The following is a 24,276-nucleotide window of genomic DNA, read 5'->3' on the forward strand; positions in this document are numbered from 1 at the left end:
GACATAGTGAAGCTGGATGAAGGATCGACCATCGGTGATGGCAGCCACTCAGAAGCACGTGAGCAGATATTTAGAATAAAGGTGGGCAAGGTTCCCATGAGATACAGTCTAGAAGAGCTTTACGAACAGCGACCCCTCTTGCGATTGCTGCTCTGGATTGGAGCGAAAATAGCTCAACTGTGGAGCCTCTGGACTGGCGAGAACCAGGATGACCACCAAAATGAGGACCAGGACGAGATAGACTATAATGAATCGAGACATTAGATGACCTTTTAAATTTCTCCCGCCCCACTTTATTTATTTTGAAAAGAAGGAGAATGTTTTGAAATCGAACAGTTATAAGTATTCGAATTTAGGTGTGGAATGTCCAGAGATTTGCGAAAATATATATATATATACTCACTTGTGATTTATTCCTCAACCGATTTCAAACAACTTTAAATGCCTTTTTGTTTTGTTATTGTTATTTATTTGTTTATAACCTCAGGAAGTTCAATTGAAACATCAATAGTCTAACGTTTAATGTTAATTATGTAAAAAAAATTTGACAAAAAAATTTCCGAGACCCCATGACATGCACCATGTCATGCAGGCAGCAACATGTACATATTTACACGTGGCCGGCACCCGCCGCCATTTCAGCAATCTGTTCCATCAGAGGCGTGGTCCATCTGTGGCGCTATTCGTGTGCACCACCGAGTTGCCGGCGCCAATAGATAGACTCACCATCTCGTGCCGGGAACGAGAGCGCCACGTGCCAGTACCACAACCACCGCCTCCACCACCCCCACCACCTGCACCTCCACCGGCAGTATATGCAGCATGACTGGCACCGCTGCGACCGGCGCCATGCCAGGGTAAGCCCTTGAAGGTGTCCACAAAGGCTCGCCGGAAGCTGGCGTTCATGAAACAATAGGTTATGGGATTGCAGCAGCTCGAGGAGTAGGCCAACAGCTGCAGGTAGCTGATGGAGGTGTAATCGATGTACTCGTAGAGTGCCGGCCCAATAAACATGCCCAGCGTATTGATCACATACAGGGGCGTCCAACACAGAAAGAACTCCAACACTAGTACGAAGAGCATTTTCACAACACGTTTCTTGCTTTCCAGAGTCTTGGCCTCATTTGACCTGCAATCCATAAGAATAGATGTGCTTTGTGTGTAGAAAGAGAGAGAGAGAGGCCACCAAACCAATCAAGAGTCTCAACACAAAATTTAAATTCATTCCAGAAACCAAACTATAAAATAATTAATTTAAAATAATCAAGTATACAAGTACTATAGTATATAGAAACTTTCCCAACAGCAAAAGGAGAGAATATAAAAAACTATCCGGTTAAAATCAAAACAACTTGGGCTAGTTAGTTTTATGATTTGATTTTTTTAAAGCGAAGAAAATGAAATACTGCCTCAAATTATTTAAAGAACTAAGCACTTTGGTGCAAATAATAAAGCAGAAAATATATATTCTCCGCTTTCCATAAATCGTATGAATTTTAAAGTAAAGTAAAGTAAAGCACACAACGTTCAGATGGATCAGAATGTGGATGGCACAGGAAGCAAATAATGGTGATACAAATCGCAACAAATTCTCGATTTTGTGGGTAAAAATATAGTAAATAATTTCGTACCTTCGCAAAGCCGCATCATGCACGCGTAGACTGGGCGATGTCTTGGCCAATGCCACCGTTGTCTGTGTCGCCTGTGTGGGCGTCGTTGTTGTTGTCGTTGTAGTTGTATTTGCAGCACTCGTTGTAGCGCCATTGTTGTTGTCGCTAGCCTTTTCTGCAGGACAATAATGTAGGAGGAAAAGTGTCAGTTGGGAAACTATAAAAATGCACACCAACTGGACTTACCACCGTAATCTGTTGCACTGCCCACAACCAGTATGCAGCTTGCCCCCCCTCCCCCACCAGCTCCCATGCCAGCTGCGACACTGCAAGCAGCCTGTGTGCTGTTGGCCTGGTCACTTGTGTTGGCCTCATTGTGGCGAGCCAGCAGCTGCAAACCAGCGAAGCCACCACCGCCGATGCCGCCGATGCCGCCGATGGCATCATCGGTGCCAAAAGATTTGGTGGCGCCACTCTTGCTGGCCATGCCCACATAGAGTGTTCGCGTGATTAAAATGTAGGCCACACAGAGCACCATCAGCGGCAACACCAGCAAAATTAGGTCCAGCAATATGTTGTAGAAGCGCTCGTACCCCTGATCCGGCCACTGTTCGCGACACTTGCAATAGCCTGGACAAAGATAAATAGCCTTATTGCCGTTAAATCGACTGGACAATGCTGCTCGGATCTTATCGTAAATATTTATTGAAAACTAAGCACAATCTCATCTCGATGGAATGATGTAACAAGAAATCATACACATAGAAAAATTGCAATGAACATATACAATATATCTATGTAAAATGTTATATCCTTAGTTGATCTTGTCTTTGAAAAAATTAGAGTGTATATTCAAAAAGCCAATGTAAAATCTGCAGCTTGTGACAATTTCTTTAAAGCTGCAATCAATCTTCTAAACGCCAAGTAGCTTGATATGTCAATTTAAGACTCCTATAGATAAGAAACTGGATTTAAGCATATGTTCTTAGCCCTGTAACCAACTATGCTTGCTTAGCTAACAAATGTATAGAGAATTTTGATATTCTTTTCCACCAACATTAAAAATATTTGTCGTTATTGTAAACCTACAAGCACACACACACACCGTACTAGTCGATGCCACATAGAAAATCGTATTAAATGGATTGCGAACACAGGGCTTTAAGTGGCAGCCATTCACTTACCTGGTCGACTTGTTGGTATCAATTGACTGAATACCGCAATGGGTGTCATGCACAAAATACCACCGAGCCAAATAAAGCCGATTATCTTGTATGCATGGCTTATAGTCTGCCAGGAACGCGAGCGCAGCGGGTGGCATATGGCATAATAGCGTTCACATGAGATGGCAACCAATGTCCAGGAAGAAACGGCGACGGATGCAGCTGAAATGAAAGAGAGATAGAGAGAGAGAGAGAGAAATGGGGAGATGCAATAAAATCAAATATACAATCAAAGGGTCAAATCTGCGACCAGTTGCATGCTGCAGGCATTTGGAGCAATATGCCAGCGAAATGTGCGCAAATGAAAAACTATTCATAATCTGTCAGTTATGTTCTCACAATTTTCGTCATTTTTTTCACCACCCCAGCCAAACAGGCGACAAATTCGAGTAAAGCTGTATTTTCACATTTTCCGAAGCAAATGTTGCCATAAATTGTTCGCTGGAATGATAGGTTTGGGTTTTTTTTTTGCATCTTTTTTAATATCTCTGCAAAAATTTGATTCTTTTCACGTATACTCGTGAAAATTTTCAATTTATTTTTGCTCTTGGTTGACATCTTGCTTCTATCTGAGACCTATTTGCATTTTATTTGGAAAAATACTGGAAATTATGACACAATTTTATATTTCTTTTTCAAGCCATGCACAACATACGAGTATAGTACATGTGTACAAATTGTATTACAGCTAATTTTATTTTATTAGTACAGGTCAAACCAGATCTCACGAAAGGGACTATATTTCGCGTTTCTTCAAAGGTAGCAGTTACAAAAAAGACACATTCTACCTTCTAATACAAGTGTCCAATGTAAATGTCACTTTCTTAATTCATATTCTTAGCTAAAATGATTAATTTATCAATGTTAAATTTGTATAATACAGCATTGTTTTCCGTATACAACTATTATTATATTATGAGTAGTACTACTATAAATAATAGTTATAACAGGCAGGTTTAAAATAATGTGATTACTTTATTACTATATTGGACGCCAGGGACAGAAAATAGTATATTGTTTCAGCATATTCCTGAAGTGAAATTCATATAAATATATATGTACATACATACTGAATGTACTTTAAATGTTTAGTCTTTGTGTAACTCTTCTAATGCCGTCTGCTAATTCAACGTTTTATGGTGTTTGCCAATTTAATAAATTTAATTTTATTGTATTTTGATATCCTTGAAATGTGAGATCTTAAAGCTTAAGTGTTTGTCATTTTCCAGATTCCCAAATTTCGACTTATTTACGATGTTCAGACAAAAATAGGCATACATCAGACGTCAATCGAAGCGGGAAAAAAGTGTTGCATACTTATGAGCGTGTAATAAAAATTCTTCTGCTTGTGAATGAAATTCGCTGCTTAAAGTTTTGGGGGTGTGTGTGTGTGTGTGTGTGTGTGTGTGTGTCCCTGTACGTGTGTGTGGGCGTCAGCTTTAACTTTAGCTCAAGCACACGCATCACGCACGCACACACATACGTCAGCCATATGTCATACGTAGAGCTTGCCGTGTGCGTTTGTATTGGTTAGCCAAACAAATTTTGTGGTCTTTGCGCGGCTTTATTTGCCATTGCCTTTTTAGAGTTGGTGCTGCTGATGCCGATGCCGGTGCCGATGTCGCTGACTTTGGCTTTGGTTTGTCTCTTGTCGCCGCCTACGTGGAATCGTAGCCATCGTAGCAGTCGCCATCGCCGTCGACGTCGACGTCGCCTGCGTATTTGCGGCAATCAAATTTTATCGCCCAACTGACGCTTATAAATTTGGCCCTGTCACAAACGTTGGCAGTACAGCAATGGCAATGGCAATGGCAATGGAAATGGCTATAACAATGTCTATGGCGTTGCCAGCTTCTGCTCCTCATTGGCAATACCATCGCATATTTATGCTGGGATTTGCCGGCTATGCGCATGTGTCTGTCGGTCTGACTTTTGCTTCGACCGTCCGCGCGTTGGAATCTGCTTAACACGTCAGCCCTGTTGATACACGCACACGCACACACACACACTCACATACACACATAAATATTGGTCAAGGGGAAGGTGGTAGGTGGATGGGTGAAGAGATTTTAGGTACACTAAAACAAAAAATATTGCTACCGGAAATCAATAAAAATTGATTAATGTGGTACTCTCTTTAATTCACTCGTGTATTTACTTATTTATTAAAATGGCTGTCAATGTAAAAAACATTGTAAAACAAACATAAAAGAGCCATGTTATGCCCGCTTCCACTGATTGGTGAACGGCTACTTTCCATTACGATCCAATTCGCAGTCATAAATAAAAGGTACAGGAAAATAAACAAATGCCATTAATAAAAAAGGAAAATACTATCAAGATACATAAAATCACGCAATAGAAAAAGCGAGTGAGGTCTAGTATTTGGTTGACTCAATCACAGAGGAAAAAACTTTGCACACAAATGAGAAAGTTCAGTCTTTTTCTGGCTATAATAAATGTGTGTTTCTGCATTGAGAATCATCCGCGAATCACAAGAATTTTGTGAATGCAGTACATTTGGCGATGAGCTATTTAACTGAACTCATTGGGTTAATTATATTTAATCAGTGATATATCTAAATAAAATGTAGTGAAAGCAACTAGCAGACGTGGAATTTGTTTAAATCTATTTTTCTATTCGTCTATTTAGGTCTAACTATAAAGACATCTGTTCTCTCAGTGCACTATGCCATGGGTTGACAGGATTAACTGACTTCCCCCTTTAAATCAAATTCAATCAATGCCGCGGGAAACATGCAATTGAATTTTAATTTCTCATCACTTTCTTTGTTGTCAGCTTACGATGGTTGATCGAATGAAATATTACACACATACATTACACCCACCCACATAGATGCCAAGTATGTCAACAAATTGTGTTTGTGTTTTGAAAACGATTTAGTTCCCCTTGCTATTGTTGCTGCTGTTTTTGCTGTTCAATCAAGCTGCTTAAACAGCGCAACATATACACGCAGCATATGCACACAGAGACAATGTTTACGTTTCAATATACACACATATAAGTATGTAAGCATATATTGGACATTCAGGCATTAGACTGCATGCGCTTAAAAGTATGCAACACTTTTTAAAGTTAATGCAGTGTCGAAATGCAAAAAGAAACACAGACATTGCCATACACGACGAGTATAAGTATATCTATACACTCTTATCGATGGATATGTAACTATACGTATGTGCCGGAGGAAGTGCTGTAATTCTTAATTTCCCGTCGACATTTGAGAGGTCGCGCAGTGCCGCTCTCGGTCTCCGGCTCAGACTCGGGCTCGGGCTCGGGCTCCGTCGCAGTCTCAGTCTCAGTCTCGGTCTCAGTGTCAAAGTCGAGGTTGGCGTCGCGTTGGCGAGGCTTTGAAGAGGCAGGCGGCAATAGAAAATTACACAGCATTCAAAACTTTGCTCAAATTTCGGCACAAACTTTTTAAATTATTTGAGCTCTTTTAGAGGAAAAACGACAACAAGAACGACGCTGCCACTCAATGATTGACAACTAGACAGAGTCGTTGATGGCAAAATGACAGAGGCAAACTTTTACTGCCCGCATTGGCGCTGACGTCTATGCCGATGTCGACGTCAACGTCAGCGTCAGCGTCGGCGTAGGCGTCAACGTCGACGCCTGTTGATTGACAAGCAGCCGTCAAGCATTTGGCAGCAGCACGTCGGCTTCTGAATGTGAATTGCCAGCCTGGCCTAGTGGCGTTAGCTGGTTGAGCTGGTTTGGCTGATGAAGTGCCGTAACCGGACGCCACTAAGTAGCGTCGACAAGGCACGTCAACATCGCAGGGTGTGTGTGATAAATGACATGTTCACAAGCACTTGAATGATCCGCTATGATGACGATGATAATAACATCAACAGGGATCATATCAATTTATGTGCGATGACCGAGACATTTTCGTTACGCCATCAGCCAATACTAATGGCAAATTTAATTCGAGCTGAAAAGGTAATAATTACCGCCCTGCATAAACTTTCGGCTTTGAACAGCTTGTAGGGCAACATTTTGGGTCGCATTATCTATTCAAGCATTCTGTTCCCTGACAAGTGTCTGCTGTTTTCTACCCTTTTGACCTTGCCTTGCCAGCATTGATAATTTAAGAGAGCAGCCAAATAGAAAAATAGAAACTTAATGCAGTGATTTTCATCTTAATTTCATTTTTGTTATTCAATTTAAGCATTCAACAAATTTAAGGAGAACCCAACCCTTGAATACCTACTACTGACACTTTTTTGAGTCAAAAAAGTCTGCTTTTACTCCAGCATAATTTATTTAATATCTGATTTGGCAACTTTTCTGTTAAATCATCTGCGTCTGTTTAAAACATAATAAAATCGTGGCACAACAACCGATTCTTTATTGAACATTGTTAGTTGTCAAAAATGCTTCAATTATGTAGAAAGGCAGCTCTTAATTCAGATGTAAAATATTTATGTGTTTAATGAAAATTAATTAAAACATACGCTATTATACGAAAGCAACAATTGTTCATTTAAAAATTAGCTTCTTTCTGAAAGGCATTCATACTCGTGTTAATTGTGTCGCTCAAACTGTTTTGTGCCAGCTAACAGCTACAATTTATCAACAAATGAAATTACTGATAAATTAATTAAAGCGAAATTCATGATGCCTAGAGCTCCAGGCGGCTTCATGAAAATGCATTTATGGAAAAAAAAACAAATCGAACATGCTGCCGTTTAATGAATTACAAAAAGCTCGCAAATTGAATTTGTTTACTTACACATATCTACATATGTACTGAAATGAATATCGTTAAATGGTTTATGTATATTTGGAACGGTTTTAAATGAAGTTGCCTCTGATTTAAAATACATGTATGTGCAGATTTTGGTAGCTCTTTTCAAGTTTTCACTGAACTTGGGCAATTAGAAATGACTGGGAAAAAAAGTAAGCGTTGCATCTGGCTTAAAAAAACGAACTGGCTTCGTTATTTGCTCAATTATTTGTATTTTTTCAAGCCACCATTAAGAGCAATTCGAAAGCTATTTCGGTACTTGCCGAAATTCTGTAAATGCTCTGTAATTCGCAGGACTATTGAAGCATCAACAAATCCCACATATCCCACAATTGTCTGTTTATTTATATCACATTACACACATCAGCTATCATGGCTGCTTGAAATGCAACACGAGCCGCAACTAACTGGTAAATTCGTTTAATTTCAATGCCTTAAACACACATACACAAACGCACAACAACACGCGCACTTGTTTAGCCATTCCCAGCAAAGTTTTGGCCGAAGTTGGGAGCAACGTTTGAACATGTCCAAAATTCGATTTAACTTAAAAAAGTGCAAAAGTGAAACAAAGTTGGAAAATCTCAAACCGTGAATCTAAAATCCTCGACGCCGCCTTTTTATCAAATTAAGTATTATACAGTAATACGAGGTGGCAAGTGCACGAGTGCGTGTATGTGTAAATATAAAGATATACTTGTATATGTATATACTTAAAAGTATGTGTGTTTGCGTTCAAACTTTGGCAAAGTACAAGTAGTCAGCTTCTTCGGCAGTGTGTTGGACACCACCCTGTCCTCAAACGACTCCATCCTGTCTGCAACTCTAGCAAGTCTGTTTGCTGTTGACGCCTCCCTAGCTCTATTTAAACTTTGGCAGTCCGAAGGCGCTCGATTTATAACACTCGTCCTTTCCAAGTGCTGCCACCGCTTTTCCTCTAGCCCATCCCCAACCGCCTCATTCCATTCCATTGTGTGCCCCAATCAAAGTTCTCCGAACTCAAAGCAAATGTGCATTAATTGCAAACTTTGCAAAGTTTTCTAAAAGCAACAGCAACTGAGTAACTTGGCTGCAATTTACAAATTATATGCATTACAAACTCTCAAAAATGTACGCCCATAAGCGAGAGGATGAAATAAAATAATGTAGCACTTGGCAACTTTGTAATTTGAGCAAAATCATTCGAATGTCTAGCTCATGGCAATCACAATCACAATCAGAATCAAAATCAGAATCAAAATCACAATCAGAATAACAATCAAAAATAGTAGAGAAACGAATTACTTTTCATCAACTCGTAAACACAAAAATGAAATGTTTTCACTGCATACATAATCAAAATTAGTTCAAGCTCCTTTCTAGTCCTGCTTCTTCGCTAATGTCCGCACACAAATCTAACTTGTAAATATTTGTTGATCCCAAGTCACGAGGCCTCGCTCTAGCATTTTTAAGGGGCATTTCATGAAGGACATTTTGTTTGGGGTTCATAATCCACTATTGATACAAGTGCTTATCGTCGTTTATGGCTTCGTTTTGTTGATCCCATAAAAAATGCATAGATACCGATTTTGGTGGTGGCTTTTCGGCATTTTCTTTTTCTTTTAAGTCTTGTTTACAGTTGCTTATACTTAGTTTGGAATGACTTGAAGAAAGCAGCTCAGGTGTTATACGAGTGGCGAGGCACCGAATTGCCCAAAAACAGTTGCCAAGTTCTCAAACAGACTTGTTCCTCCTTCTGATTTGGGAAAACTAATAAATGCAAATTGAAAAGAGTTTCGTTTTTTCATTTCCGTAAAAGGGTAGTTTGTTTCCTTCGGTACTCAAAGTTTCATTTCACTCAATGAAATCAAAAACAACTTACTTACCCTCCACTACTTTAGTTTTCTTGCAAGTTTGTTTATTTCAACAACAGATGATTGCGTTTCCATGTAGCTACTTTTTAGTTCATTTTTTGAAAAATGGCATAGGTAAGCAAAGAGTAAATTGTATATTCCATTTCCATATTTAAAAACAGCAAGAATGTCTGCTTTCCTGCTTTTTTCTGCTTGGGGGAATTGTGAAATATAAGCAATTATGTCTTACTCTATTTAATTTTAATGTTAAAATTCATTGAAATATAAGTAATTTATTAGAGGACTGAATCCTGAAAGACTCGTTGAGGGACTTTTACTTCGCATCCTCCTTCACAAACAAACATAGCCAGACCTGTTCCTGTTCCTAAACAAATTAGGAAATAAACTAATACTGGATAGGTTTGCGCCGCATTAATAAGCTCAAATTTACAACCACTGTCCACTTCGACAATTGTTTAATGGAACTCTTTTAGGACTGCAACTTTACGTTTGAGCGATTATTTTTAAATAACTAAATGCTTTGCTGGTAAAAAGTCAGTCATTTTTTCACAACTCTTCATATTATGCATCACCCAACTGGCATTAACTTTTTATTATTATTGTGTTGCCATATTTGTAGAGCTGTCATTCAATTTTTACAATTTTCGCAGTTCTATTTTGAGGTAATCTGTTTGGGCGAGCACTATAAACTATGTCCATTATAGCTGGCTTTTGTTTGTTTTCGGTCATGTGCATTTTATTTACATGCATTGATTGTGTGTGTGTGTGTGTGTGTGTGTGTGTGTAAGGATGCTGATGGACAGGAGCCGTGACATCGATTTGCATTTTTAAAACGACTGCAATTGACTTTGCGGGTCTGATGAAGCGTGGCGTGATAAACGCTTAACACGTGCCCACTAAGTGCCCACTTCACTGCCATAAAAAAGCGTGCGAACGCAAACAAATATACCATAAATGTGGGTGTGAGAGTGTGTGTGTGTGGTGGGGCAGGGGTGGGGGGATTATAAACATAGGCCATACAGATGTGAATTTGTCGCACGAATAATGTGCTGAGTAAAACTTTTTATGCGAGACGCTGCCGACGTCCATATAAAATGCAAAATGTATTGTAAACATGGCCCAGTACACCCATACACACACACACACACACACACATACACGCACACTCGCACACATGCATAGAAATATAAAAACAAATGTTGTAAAAGTGGACAACAGTGGAGTCTGGCATATGACATATGTATGTATGTACTACTTATATGTATATGGCTCTGTTCAAGTGGCGGTATGTGTGCCTGTCTATGTATGTGTGTATTTGTGTGTGTGTGTGTGTGTGCCAAACAGCAGTGGTCCTCAACATTTCACAACCACACCGAATGCGCCTACAGTACTTTGAATGCCCGCTAAGGCTTTAGCTTTAACATCGGCTTTAACGTAAGCTCGCAACTAAACACCACCCACCATTACAACAACAACAACAACAACAGCACGGCACAACATTTATAAATAGGAATAGGATTTCTGTTTGGTCCATCGTTGGTGTACACTTAGAAAAGAGTGGGTGCTGCCTGCACTTTGATGAAATCAAATATTTATCTTCAACTTGCAACATTTTCATTTTTCTGCACTGTAACTGCTGTTTACTCATCGCATGACCATTAGCTTTTCCAGTGTCCTGCGATGCTTATGAAAATCACATTCATTCGATTGCTTGGCTTTAAAATGCTCATCACACCTACATCGTACAATATGTACAATTGCAGTTTTCAGAGCACTGCCTCGACAATACTTTAACATCAATCTGAATCACTATTCGATGATCTGATTCGATCAGTTTTTGTAAACGAATCAAATCATTATTTGTATGCAAAATTCTGAAACTACTCTGAGTCGTTGAGGCAGCAAAAAATATTAAAAGAGCCAACTACAAGCTACAATTTGTATCGAATAATAAATTCGTTTTCGTGTTTCTTTTCATTTTAATAAGAGGAACAATTGTCCTCAAGGACGATAATATTTAAACTTTTTTCAAATATGCCATTCTAATGGCTTTTTTATTTTTTGAAAGCATCTCAGCAACACACAAAATATTGCTACAAAAATATATTAATTTCCAGTTTCGGTAGATCAGATTAGATCAGATTAGAGTCTATACCAACAATGTTGGTTTACTTCCACTGTCCTCGATTGCTTTGATTGACATTAGGCTTGGAATAGTGGTCCCTTTATTTGAGCCATTGTGGATTTTTTTCAGTGTACAGTGTAGTAGCATAAAGCATAAAGAGGTGTGGGCTTTGTGTGCCTTTCGCTTTGTTTGCTCTTGCCAAAAAGTTTACATTTTATTGCTCTACTCAGGATCCGCACGGTAGTAATTGTTGTTGTTGTTGTTGTATTAGTTATTTTTGTTGTTGTTTAGTGGTAGTCACTTTGTTATTCTTGCTGCATAAACAACGGGGAGAGAGAGAGAGAGAGAGAGGGAGAAACAGAGGAGACAAGTGAGCAAAACAGGTTGCACAATTTGCTTAATGCGTTTCCAGCCGCTGGCATCGTCCTGGGTGTAGGCGTACTGTTTGTTTGGGGCGTGGCTGGGTGGGGCACAATGAGACAGAGACGCATTAGTTGGTCGCCCTTGCTAAGCTGGCTAGTTGGCGCTGATGTTTTTAAAGTGCCGCCGGAAAATGTTGCAGCACATTTCATTTTATGGATATGGATAATTGTGAGAGTTTGTGTGGCGGAGCTGAGCAAACATGTGTGTGTGTGTGTGTGTGTGTGTTTGTGTGTTTCAAAGAGTCCTTATTTAACTTGTGTGTAATAGGTATAGTTAGTATGTAACCTAACGCCTCTTTAATTAAACTGCCTCATCCGCATCCGCTTCCCACCTACGCACATTAACAACAATCCAAATGTGACTGACATCTGGGAGTAGCTTCAAAAATACTACATGTGTAAATACTAATCTACCAGTACACACATACACACATACACACATATAGTACATACATACACACTATATACACATACTGTATTGTGTATGTGACTGTGCGCGTCTGTGCACACAGCCAGGCTGTGTGGGTGTGCTAAATATTTTAACCAGAATGCAAAGAGGCAGCTAAATGGAATTAAAATGGCACAATGAGTAGCCCTGTGGGGTACAAAAGGGACAAAAGGGGAGAATGGAGGCCGTCCTAGAAACTAAAACACAAACAAGCGTTCGAGTAATTAGCAAAGTTCATTGCGTACATAAGATATTTGCCGGTGGCAATAAAATACACACTCCAAGCTCATAAAGAGATAGAAAAAGGCTGTTGTAGCTTCTCAATGACCTTGTCTAGGTCATTGTCCAATAAGTTTATCATTTAATACTCGTTAAAAACAAATTAAACATTATTGCTTCAATGAAAATATCTTACAAGCATTGCTTGTAAATAATATGCGGGTATTAAGGTGCAGGGAATAAAAGACAATTACTGTTGCCTCCTGTTTCGACTAGATTGTTTCTATTTAACTTAGAGCTAAGTTCTTCTTGGACAGCACTATAACTAATTCACTTCTCTTTAGATACTACAACTGCTCACAACTTATACTAATAGCCCTACTTCAACTACTACTAAATACTACTGACGACTAATACTATTAACTAACATTATCTCATAATACTAATTTCTATTACTTACTACTAAAATATTTCTGATACTTTATTAACATAAGTCCTTGACTGTGTCTAACCAAACAAAGAACCCAAAGACCTCTTCATTCTGTTTGGGGGGCTACGATCAAATTTGTGGAACGAAATATATAATTGTGAATCATATTTTCAAATTAAATTGAAAATATACTGAAGAATTGAGCTTTAAAATAAATTCAGAAAAAATACTCTTAAAACTATATATACTATACTTTTCCAATAGGTATTCGACAATAAGAAGATCCTTTTATGCACAGCTATCTAGATATACGATGGAATGACTCCGTCTAATGACCTCTCTACTAAAGCTTAGAAATAGTTATTTGTAGGCCATAGTCCTACCTTTGTAAATTTTTTTATATTCTGAGAGCGGCTTGTAGGAATTTAGGAGACAGCTCTATCCTAACACATCAAACATCCACAAGGTTTTTTGGATACCAGCGGCAACCACTAATTAGAGGAAGCCTCACTTATTGGAATGTGGTTTCCACATAGCACTATTTTTTTTATCTATTGAACGATTTCAACAGGTTTTCAAGCCCTTCGCTCGTACCGGGTAGACACCTTGCTGTTCTGCCATTATACAAGTAATGATGTCAAATTTATCTCCCTTCATTACTTTACTGACGCTGTAATAAATACACGAGTAGAAATCTTTTCACTCGTTTGAAATAAACTTTAACTTTATTAAAACTGATACTCAATATCTCAATACATGATATAATATTGAGCTTCAAACTAAATAGAAATTCCTTCATGCCGCACATTCTATCTATTTGATTGACGCCCAAACATTCGATGGGCAACAAACAGAAATATCAAGTATACGTCTGACTGCCTGCTAGTCAATAGTCTAGGACTTAGGCCGAGGTCGCGACCAGGACAGGGGCAGGGGCAGAGGGCAGAGGGCAGGACACAGTCTGTGTCGTATTTGAAGGCCCCATCACACCGAACATTAAATTGTTATTTAATTTCGCACCGCGCAGCTGTCAACATTTAAATTACGCACAAAATATTTCTGTTTATTTTATTTTTTGGCCGCATTTTTTTGTGGGCTTGTTATCATCTGGCGGGCGACTTTTTTGTCTTTGCCATGCAAATGATATGCTAAAGAGCAGCCGAGAGAAAACAACACAATCATATCGAAACGAAAACGAAAACGCGAACGCGAACGCAAACGCCAACGAAAGCGAAAGCCAAAACAATGACAAATTGTAAAAGGAGAGGCGTCTGGAGCATCAGGAGCATCCAGGAGTGGCTGGAGCGTCGCCATTGACGTTAAATTCAAAGTCGGGCCAGCAGTGGAAACTGCACGTAGGATGAAGAATTTGTAGCTGTTGTACAACAATTTTGTGTGTAGTGTATTGGGTGATGGCTGTTGGCTGTTGGCTGTTTCCATTGTTTCCTTTGTTACTGTTGCCAATACTGTTGTAGTTGTTGGCAGCTTGGGCTCAGCTTTGTTGGGGTTTCAATTACGCGCCCACCACAACCTTGTGCCGACTGTTGTTTATGTTTGCGCTGCTGCTGTTGCTGATATAATTTGGAATGAGATTAAATCTGGCTGTGTATTTTATGCATTATTATGGGCGTGCAGGCCATTTTTTCGCTCTCTCTCTCTCTCTCGCTCTCTCTCTCTAAACATTCATTTTCTTCTTTTGCCGTTTTTCTGCTTTATGCTTATTTGTGTCGCCTCATAAGTTTGCGCGCCGCATTTGTGTGGTCAGTCAGCAGCAGCGCCTACAACTCTGTTGTCCTTACTCTATTCCATGTTGTTCATGTCCTGGCTGGCTGACTGACTGGGCAGCTTGTGCGTGTGTGTTAATGCGCCTGCAAACATAAACTAAGCCAGAACAACAACAGCGGCATCAGCAATGGGCCGAAATAAAAACGAAACCTAATCCTGCCTAATTGTCTGCAGACCAACGAACAGCAACAACAACAACAACAATGCTCGATAAAACAGTCTTCTTCTGCAGAAATAAGGAAAAAAAAGCCAACAAGTGACTTCTCAAAAAGTACAAGAAGAGAGACATTAGCATTAGCCATCACACGTTTCAGATGTGCCGAACTAGTACTTCTAAGAATCTAAATTAAGATTCTACTTACCCTCAAGAAATTCTTCAATAATATTGTAAGCAGATATTTGTTCAAGTCGATTTTTAAGCAGCTTAGTATGCTTAGGCTTTATATATTAAATATTAATGAGAGAGGCTTGTTATCTTGTAAGATTCAATCTCATACATTACATAAACGTTAGCCGAACTGTTCAGTTATCAGTTTTTATATGACATTTGTTCGATGGAATCAGGAATTGGAAAGGAACTATCAGCTTTTCTTCCGTTCTGTTTGATCGATTCTAATCGACTTAAATATAGGCAAACTCTTCTGGGAACTCAGCTAAACTTTTACAAATGGTCCACAATAAATTAATGAGTCGAAGTGCGTTGCACAACACTGGTAAGCAGATCTCCCCCTTAACTGGTCCCATGCTGAGTCCTGCGCTTTGTGCGTGCCGTGCGGTGCGTTTCGAGTCGTGCGTGTTGTTGTACAAATGTGTTTTTAATAGCGCCTACAATTTAATTTTTTTGTTGTCTCTCTGTTTTTATTTGTCCCCATCATCATCTTGTTCTTTTTCCTCTTTCTCTGGTGACCATTATTATAGCCATTGTTATTGTCAAGGCAGTCAGACTGGCTGTCCATTGTTTGACTCGAAATTACACACACAGGCACATACACACATACTCGTGTGTATATATAGTATACAAGCACATAAATATATAATGCACAACTGTAAATTGATCGATCTTAATGCCTCACATGGTCATGAGGAAAACGAAAAATCAACAATGGCCATTAAATAACTAAATATTACCAACTAGTTGGTAATTGGACTTAAAGCTAATCCACGACTTTGCGAAAGAGTTGCCCAATAGTAAGGACGTGTGATTGGATATAATTGTATGTGTGTCTGTGTGTGTGTGTGTTCGATGTGCGTATGGTTGTGGCTGAGCCTGTGCTTGTGTTTGTGTTTCATCCACATCAAAGATTAAGTTCGTGCTAGCTGGCAGGCCTTCTTGGCCTTTCTCCTCTGGCTCGCTGGGCAGGACCCGCGCGGGTAAAGCGATACATGCACACATACGTATGTGATAGTCATAAAAAGTTATTTGTCGGCCCTTAAACACACACACAAACAAACACTTGAGCCGAGCAAATGTTTCGATTAACTTTAAGTGGTCCATGCCAGATATTTACTCGTATAAATGTGTTGGAGGGCTACATATTTGTAATTTTTTATGAATTTGAAGCAGTTCAAGTCAAAGTTATCTGTTGGCGGCCTAGTCGGCCATTCTACCAACACACACACACACACACACACACACACATGTGTTTTCATAGTTTCATAAAAGTATGCTATGCCCTTTTACACGTACATAGTATTACCTTCTGATGAGTTTTTGTTTTTTGTTATTGCTTTTTTTTAGTCGGACTAGATAAACTTTTCGAAATACGAACATTTTTCAAATATCTAGAATCTCTAGATTTCCAAGAATTTGCTGGACGAGAATGAAGTGCGTATATCTATCTAACCACGGGTTGGCCAATTAAATTTATGAAATTTTAGTCAACAACTTTCGTTGCGAAATGCAATTAAACTGTACGAAATAAAATGGATACAAAATGTTGCTTGCTATTACAATTACCGAAAAATATGATATATTTTTTATATTTTCATTATTTCTATTCCGAGTAGAAATAAACAATTCCCGTATATCTACGAAAATAAGGAATCTACTACATTCTATTGAATTATAAAAAATGTGCTGCACTAAGCGGAAACAAAACAGATATGTCACGGAAATGCGTTTGTATTAATACAAAATGTTAAAGTTACAATAATGAAAGCTACTTGAAAATCTACGAAGTTATAGTTAACAGTTAGGAGTTTTTGTTTTATTAGGATTTTAGATATTTTCGTCTCTCCTTTCCTTTTACGAATCGCAGGATTCGAGTCTCAAAGTGTTTCAGTCTGCTGTGCCCATGAAGGAACAACTTAAACAAATGAAAATAAGCATCATAATACTATTGTATACTCAATGACATTCTCTGTCTTCCAAACCTTTTTATTTATGCACATTTAATTTGAAAATGTTTTGAGACAAATTACGAGTGCATTTCTCACTAAGTACAAGTACTTGTAGCTAAATCTGTCTTTTTTGCCACAAAAGGTACATGAATGAATTAATAAGCGTACATGTTTGCAGAAGTGTGTGTGTAATTAAGTATATTCATACTAAAATATGGCTAAGTTTGCGCACTGGGGGGCGTCGCCCGTTGCGGACCACTCGTGGCTATAATTTCAACAAACACACGAGCCAAACGTCTAATTAGTGGCTCTAGTTTTAGCCAAATTCATGCCAGCTTCAAGTGCAATTGAAATGGTAGAATGGATGAATGTATGTACATAGATGTGTTCGTACCAAGTGATGTGTGTAAACAGTGACAGTGGTTGTCAACAAATGCAGGAATTGCTTTTCTCTGGAATACTTATCATATCTTTGTTAGATTTCAGTTTAACGAGCTACACAGGCAAGCTACGTAAGCGAGTCTGTGCTGGAGCTGGTTGTGGTGCCTGTGTCCGTCTGCCAACATTTTAGTTTCAGAGAACTGTTATGCAATTAAACGTTGATTGAAAGTCAATTTATATGCGGCCAAAGGTATGCAATTAAAGCCGCCATTTGAACTAGAACTTCTCCAAGCTGTAGTCGCAATTTCAAACAAAGTACTCGTACATGCCTCAAGTATTCATATCAACTTTGACGAGCATTGTGTATAGATTCCCCAATTCTGTTATCAGATACTTTGCCTTGTGCAGGCGCTTGCAGCAACCTTTGTAACTGAAAATTGATCGGACTTAATAAGAATGTTTGCAGCATTCAATTCCCTGTACACATACTATACACGTACATTTGTCTTGAGTTCACTGGAATCCATCTTATTGAGTCACATTACAAATTCCATTATTGAATTATTTTTGGCGTTCCATTAGACATGTCTAGTTTGGTACATCAATTGTCTTGAGTGGCCAAATAAAGCTACAAATATGTGATTTCTTTTCAACACCCTGCACCCGAAGGCTAAAAAGGGTATATTAGATTTGGGCCAAGTATGTAAAAGGAAAAAGGAACCAGCATGACGACACGTGTGTGTGTCCGTCTGTCTATATGAGTCCACATTGATCAAACATGGAATATAGACTCCCCTCATCCCCAGACAACATGAATTTACTTATTTTTTTTTGATTTTTTCCCTCACTCCGCTCGCTCCAGAATTTCGTCAATACTGCCTAAAATTCCCAAGATATAACACTTAATCAATATACGTATACTTCTCTACTTTTGCTTCGAATTTTATCGAAATCTGTCACTCCCAAGAAGCTAGCCTTATAACCCTCCCAGAACCTTGAGCTCGTTTGGACGGACATGTCTGGATCGTCTTGGCATGCGGGTCAAAAGTATTTATATATTTGAGGGTCCTTTTTATTGTTACAAATGCAGGGTACAAAATATTATTTGTCAATTAAGAGGGATCTAAAATCACTGAGTTACTCGTATCAGTGGTTAGGATCTTCTTCACCGAATTCCTTCACTAAAGAGAAGAAATGTGTTTAGAGTTTAGCTAGAAACTGCCATTCATTTACTACACAAGCAGCATTAGTTTTATCCTTTTTCCGCTTACGGAGCAGCAATCACACTTCTACAAGTTATGCTCTAATAAACACCAACTAAAACTAAGCACCAGCTCTTAAGCATGTAAAGTAAATATTAGAGAATTTGTGATCCATTTGCATCCATATAGCATTGGATCAATCGCTGCACCATGAGTTTAAGCTCAGTGGCTCAACCTTTATTTACATGAATGCATGCCTGCACACATCGCATGATGCCTCACTCTTTTTCCTCGGAAATTGTCAGTGAAAATGATGCATGAAAGCACACAGTAATTCCTTCCCTTGTCCCCCTGTCCCCCTATCCCCCAGTCCCTCTTTCCGCCTAGCCACTCACCCATTTATTACCCTTGCATCCCACAATCTCTAAGAGCAGTTCTAGCTAATGCATGTGCTCACACACATCAAATGCGCTTTTCTCAAAATCTCTAAAGCGCTTATTTTGTGGCAACAGCATTTTTTCTTCTTCCTCTTATTCTTCAGTCGTATTATATGACCTGCAATTGTGTGTATGGGCTTGCATTTGGCCAAATGCTCGGAAATGCTCAAAAGAGCAAACATTTTTAACTAAGCACACAAGAGTCTTTAAATCTCCACTGAAGTGAGATGAAGGATTGCAGAATATTAAATACCTTCATATACGTACATATTTGAAGAATCGGACTGTGAAAGGGTGGAAAAATTCTCGTTTGATGAAGACATGAAAAGCTAATTGTCATAGAATTGAAAAGCGTGTTCTACAACAAATTGTTATAACCAATTGCTTCAATTCGCCCTTCGTTATACCAATAATTGCTCTTTAGAGCTAAGATTGATTCATCATCGTTCCTCTGATAGTTATACTTGTATAATAAAGTGAGCTGATTTTAATAATACTTTCGACTACCATGAGGTACTACTCATCAGAATTAAATTTGACAAAAAGTAGCATCCAGCTGTGTAGCATTAAAAATCAGAGTTTGGTGTCTCTAGCTTTAATGGTTAAAAAATTCTTCATTGGATCAATTACACATATACTATATTATAGTATATATATAGTACATTTATATATATGTATATGTCTTATTTTCCAACACTTAAAGTGAGCTTCAAACTCATCGTTAACTGTGATTTTTCTCTGTTATTTTCAATTTGTTCAATTTTATGATATTAAATTAAATTCTTTAAACCACTTGTAGTCTCAACATTAATTGAAATTGTTTACAAATTTGATTTTGTGATCGCCTAGAATTGTTATTAAACAAAACACTGTTCTGTTGCCTTATATTATTATATTTTTTTTTTTTAATGTTCCAAATTAAACTCTCTAAAGATTAGAAAACGTCCCTTTTCCAGTATTGGGGAGATGGAGAATTTTATAATTGCCTGTTTATATTCTAGTGGTGTCTGTAGATCATACGAAACATACTCAAGTGTTCATCAATCAATGGAGGGTGGCTGCTTCTCGCTTCCTATTTATTTCTCTCCATCATAATCAACAGCCTTGGCTCGGTTGTATTTTGAATTGTTTGTCAAATTCCCAAACTGCAATTGGTGGTGAATGTGTGGGGCAGGTTAAGAGTTGTCAGGGCTATGCCCCATGGATTCGATTATAATTTCAAAGTTCAAATCGAATATTTTGCCAACTCGGAAGCCCCTTCAAATCACAACTGTCTGCCATTAAAAGGGGCGAGCATTCATCGGGGAAATACTAGGAGCTGTAGCCATCAAGCCTGCCACCAGTTTGCCACAATTTAGAGGCGACACAGACACACACACACACACACACAGACACTTACCTATGACCACACGACACAAATGTTGTTTATGTTGCAATGCCCAAGTGGCAACCAACACATAGACACACACATTTCAGACATACACGTATATGAACATAAGGAATATGAAGTAAATGCTCCCACCGCCCACTTACCCTGGGAAAACTGTATGAGCTTGCAGAGGAACTCGCCAAAGATGAAGTTACGAAGCAGTGTGCCCACCAAAGTCACAGGCATGCACAGCACTCCGAGGAGCATGTCCGAGATGGCCAGATTGAGTAGGAAGAGGTTCGTGATGGTGCGCATGCGACGATTCTGGACGAGCGTCGATATGACCAGCAGATTTCCCACAACGGCAAACAGCAAGATGATGCTATAGCTGGGTATCAGCCAGACGGGCATCTCCGTGGCCGAGCTGGTGGAGCTGGAAACAGAGCTGGCAGACGCGACAGAGGAGGAGGTGCTGCCCATGCTGCTGCCCAAGGTCACACTCTCAGTGATCAGTTCGCCATCGAGGTGTGTGTTTACATAAAAATTGGTGGCCAGTGCATCATCGTCGTAGCTTGACTCATTGCGGTTGTTGTTGGTGTTGTTGCTGATGCTGATGCTGCTATTGTTTCCCACAATGGTGGTTGCTGCTGTTGTAGCGCCTGTGGTTGCTGCCGCCAGAGTCAGGGAGACAATGTGACTGGCGGCCTGTCGCTCGTTGGCATAGAAGGCGAGTAGGGCCTTGTAGGCAGCCGCAGCTGCCATTGCCGTTTGTGCAGCATCCTCGGCCGTCGCAAATTGCTCGGCGCTGTACATGGAGCGCACTTTATACGAATTGTTGCTATTGCTATTGGTGTTGTTGTCACACGCGATCGCGCATCGTGCAAAAATATATACATATACTATACTCGTATGTATGCGAAAAAAAACCCCAAATTTATGTATTTAAATCAAAATATAGAAAAATTATTGCCAACTTTATTTGGGAAACTACTAGGAATTGGCCACAATATTGTCGATCCGGTCGAGATGGCGACGCACGCCCACGCACCGGACCGTGGGTGTGTGCTGGTCTGTGTTGCTGTCGTTTTTGTTGTTGTTGTTGTGCGCGATTCACGTCCGATTACCGTTACGTATAACGCGTCGTTAGCAACTGGCAAGCCAGCGTAGCATGTTGCAGGCATCCTTGTGGCAGCCACAGCGACATGCGCACCAGCGCCCGAACTCAACACCACCACACATGGCAACCTTTGCAGCGGCAACATGATTGCCAACTTCCTTCGCAACATGCGCACCGGCAACATGTTGCCGTGTTGCCAAGCTGCCGAGGTGTCCCGCTACTGCGTAGGCCGCAACTTGATAATGAAAGTCAGAAAGGGAGATTTTTGAATTCTTTTTTTTTTCCTATTATGTGTATATTTATTTGCACAGAATTTCTATTTTTTTGCATAAGGCAAATAAAATAAATAATCAAAATACGCCAACTATCCCTAATTGATGAGCTGACTTTGCACTTTGCAACGCATGTGTGGGATTGACATCGTCCTCTGATGAAAACGCAAGCACGCAGTGGGACGGACAGACAAAAACTGCACTAAACCGTACTAGCACACTACAGTAAAAACTCTCTTAACCGGACAACTCTACATAGAACGTTCGTTGTAGTGTACTTTTTCTCCCTCTTGGGCTGACAGTCTCTTGAACGGACACGGATAATATTTTTCGAAGAATTCCAACTAAAGCCTCTCATCCGAACGTGTGCCTCTTGTATCCTTGTATCCTCTCTCGAACTTTTCAAGTGCATGAATCAGAATCTATAGTAAACATATTGGTAATGTCCCTTTACAAAATAGACTCAGTTCATTAAGCATTAAGCTTCAAGCTATTTTTAAAAGAAAACTAGAAAGCATTTCAGCACCTTACTTAAAACCCTTGGAAATGCATTTCAGAATCCCATCTTCAAAAAAACATTAATAATTTGTTTATTTGGCGCGTCACAATAACCTCAGAATTTCCACAGAGTTTGAAGCTTCTTTTTGAAGACAATTTTTGGTTTTTATTAGTAGTATATGTTCGTAACTTAAAATAAAATAAAATTCCAAAAATGCATGTAATACTTTGTCTTCAGCGGACACTCGCCTTGGGGGAGACATGGACGGTGTCACTGTACATAAGCTGAATTATCAAACAAATGAACATTGCTTTCCCTAAATTGACTCATCAATTCAATATGGAACACAAAACATATAAATTGGCCATTCAGTCATTAAGAGTTGTTTTTATTTACTTTTTATAGCCATGAAGGACAGAAAGCAGCTTAAAAGCTTACATTCTATTCTTCAATTGTAAACTGTGTCTGAGTCTAGAAGGTTGATATAACAAATAATGCAATATATGGAAAATGCAGCATTAATATGGCTTTCTCAATTATTTAAAACTTTGAATAGGATTTGCCCAACGCTGTCTCTTATTTTAGTAAAAGGCCCATAATTGACTGCTTATTTATTTTTTACCTGGGCTCTCTGTGAAGTCATGAATCAGTTGGACAATTGTTATATGTATATAATCATATACTTGTATATTGTTAGATCAACATTGGCTTTTATTGTTGTTCAGGGAGGGTATAAAAAAAAATGTTGAGCACTTCAAAATTGTTGTTTTGAATAAAAAGAAATGTTCATTTGCATGTAATCAACTTTATTCAGCATATAATTGAGATCTATATTGGATAACTAGTAAGTTTTATAAAGCTTTAAGTGGAAAGCTGTATAACATTTATTAGTTAAATACAAATAAAAAATAATTTAATTTCGATTCAAAGGATAACTCTCCACTAATTTCCATTGTTTTCACAGTTCGATTTTTTCATAATTGCTTGTTACCTGTTTTTCCCCCAATAACAACAAACACTATCATATCTTTTCAAGCATCAGATTTCTGATGAATTGCGATGAGTTTGTTTCAACCTTGCTATCTGGCCAATGACTGTTGGCTTATTTCTTGAGTCTGTTCATTAAACAAAACTCTTTCCTCAGCACATGTGTTATTATCAACTGTATTGCAAGCTGACTGATAAGTCAGTTCCCACTACAGAGCCAGCGACATCCAATTTAGCCGCTGAGCTTGATTCCATTACAGTTTTTATCGTTGTTGATAAAAGTGCGCCCGGCCAAGGCCAATCTTCAGCTTCTGCCTCCGCCCTTACTGACTAAAGCAGAGTCGCTGCTACTGCTGTTTTTTTTTTTTTGCTGTTATTGTTGTTACTTCTGTTTCTGTTGCTATTTTTGCTGCTGCTGTTCCTGCTGCTGTGGCAGAGACGACAATAAACGGCTGTGGATTAGTCAGAGCGATATATGCACCATAGCAGACTAAGACCGAGACACAGACCCAGTCACAGTCACAGACACAGTGCCAGACACACACACACACATACACAACCAGCCACAGAAGGGAACCTATGTGGCATACTACTTACATATACGTATGTATGTGGAGCAAAAGGCGAAGCTGCAACTTGCAGAAGCTACGGCTATGACTACGTGCGTGCTTGATTGCAACGTGCTCGTCACTTGATTGCCTGCAAAAGATTTCGTTATGCTCACACCTGAGTGACAGACTGGCTCGAGAGCCTGACGAACTGACAAGCTAACAGACTGACAG

General features: G+C 39.2%; 1 protein-coding gene across 1 annotated transcript; it reads right to left on the reverse strand.

The window, feature by feature from the left end:
* Positions 1–654: 654 nt before the first annotated feature.
* On the reverse strand, positions 655–21,463 carry LOC115629576 (gastrin/cholecystokinin type B receptor). Its single transcript, XM_030526068.1, is given in 7 exon segments — positions 655–754; positions 816–847; positions 850–1,129; positions 1,632–1,785; positions 1,857–2,240; positions 2,795–2,995; positions 20,784–21,463. Coding segments are annotated over 7 exon segments (1,800 nt in total). The 5' UTR covers positions 21,433–21,463.
* Between the last annotated feature and the right edge of the window lie 2,813 nt (positions 21,464–24,276).

The sequence above is a fragment of the Scaptodrosophila lebanonensis genome, unplaced genomic scaffold, assembly GCF_003285725.1.
Source record: "Scaptodrosophila lebanonensis strain 11010-0011.00,11010-0021.00 unplaced genomic scaffold, SlebRS2 tig00000159-arrow-arrow-pilon, whole genome shotgun sequence".
NCBI lineage: Eukaryota > Metazoa > Arthropoda > Insecta > Diptera > Drosophilidae > Scaptodrosophila > Scaptodrosophila lebanonensis.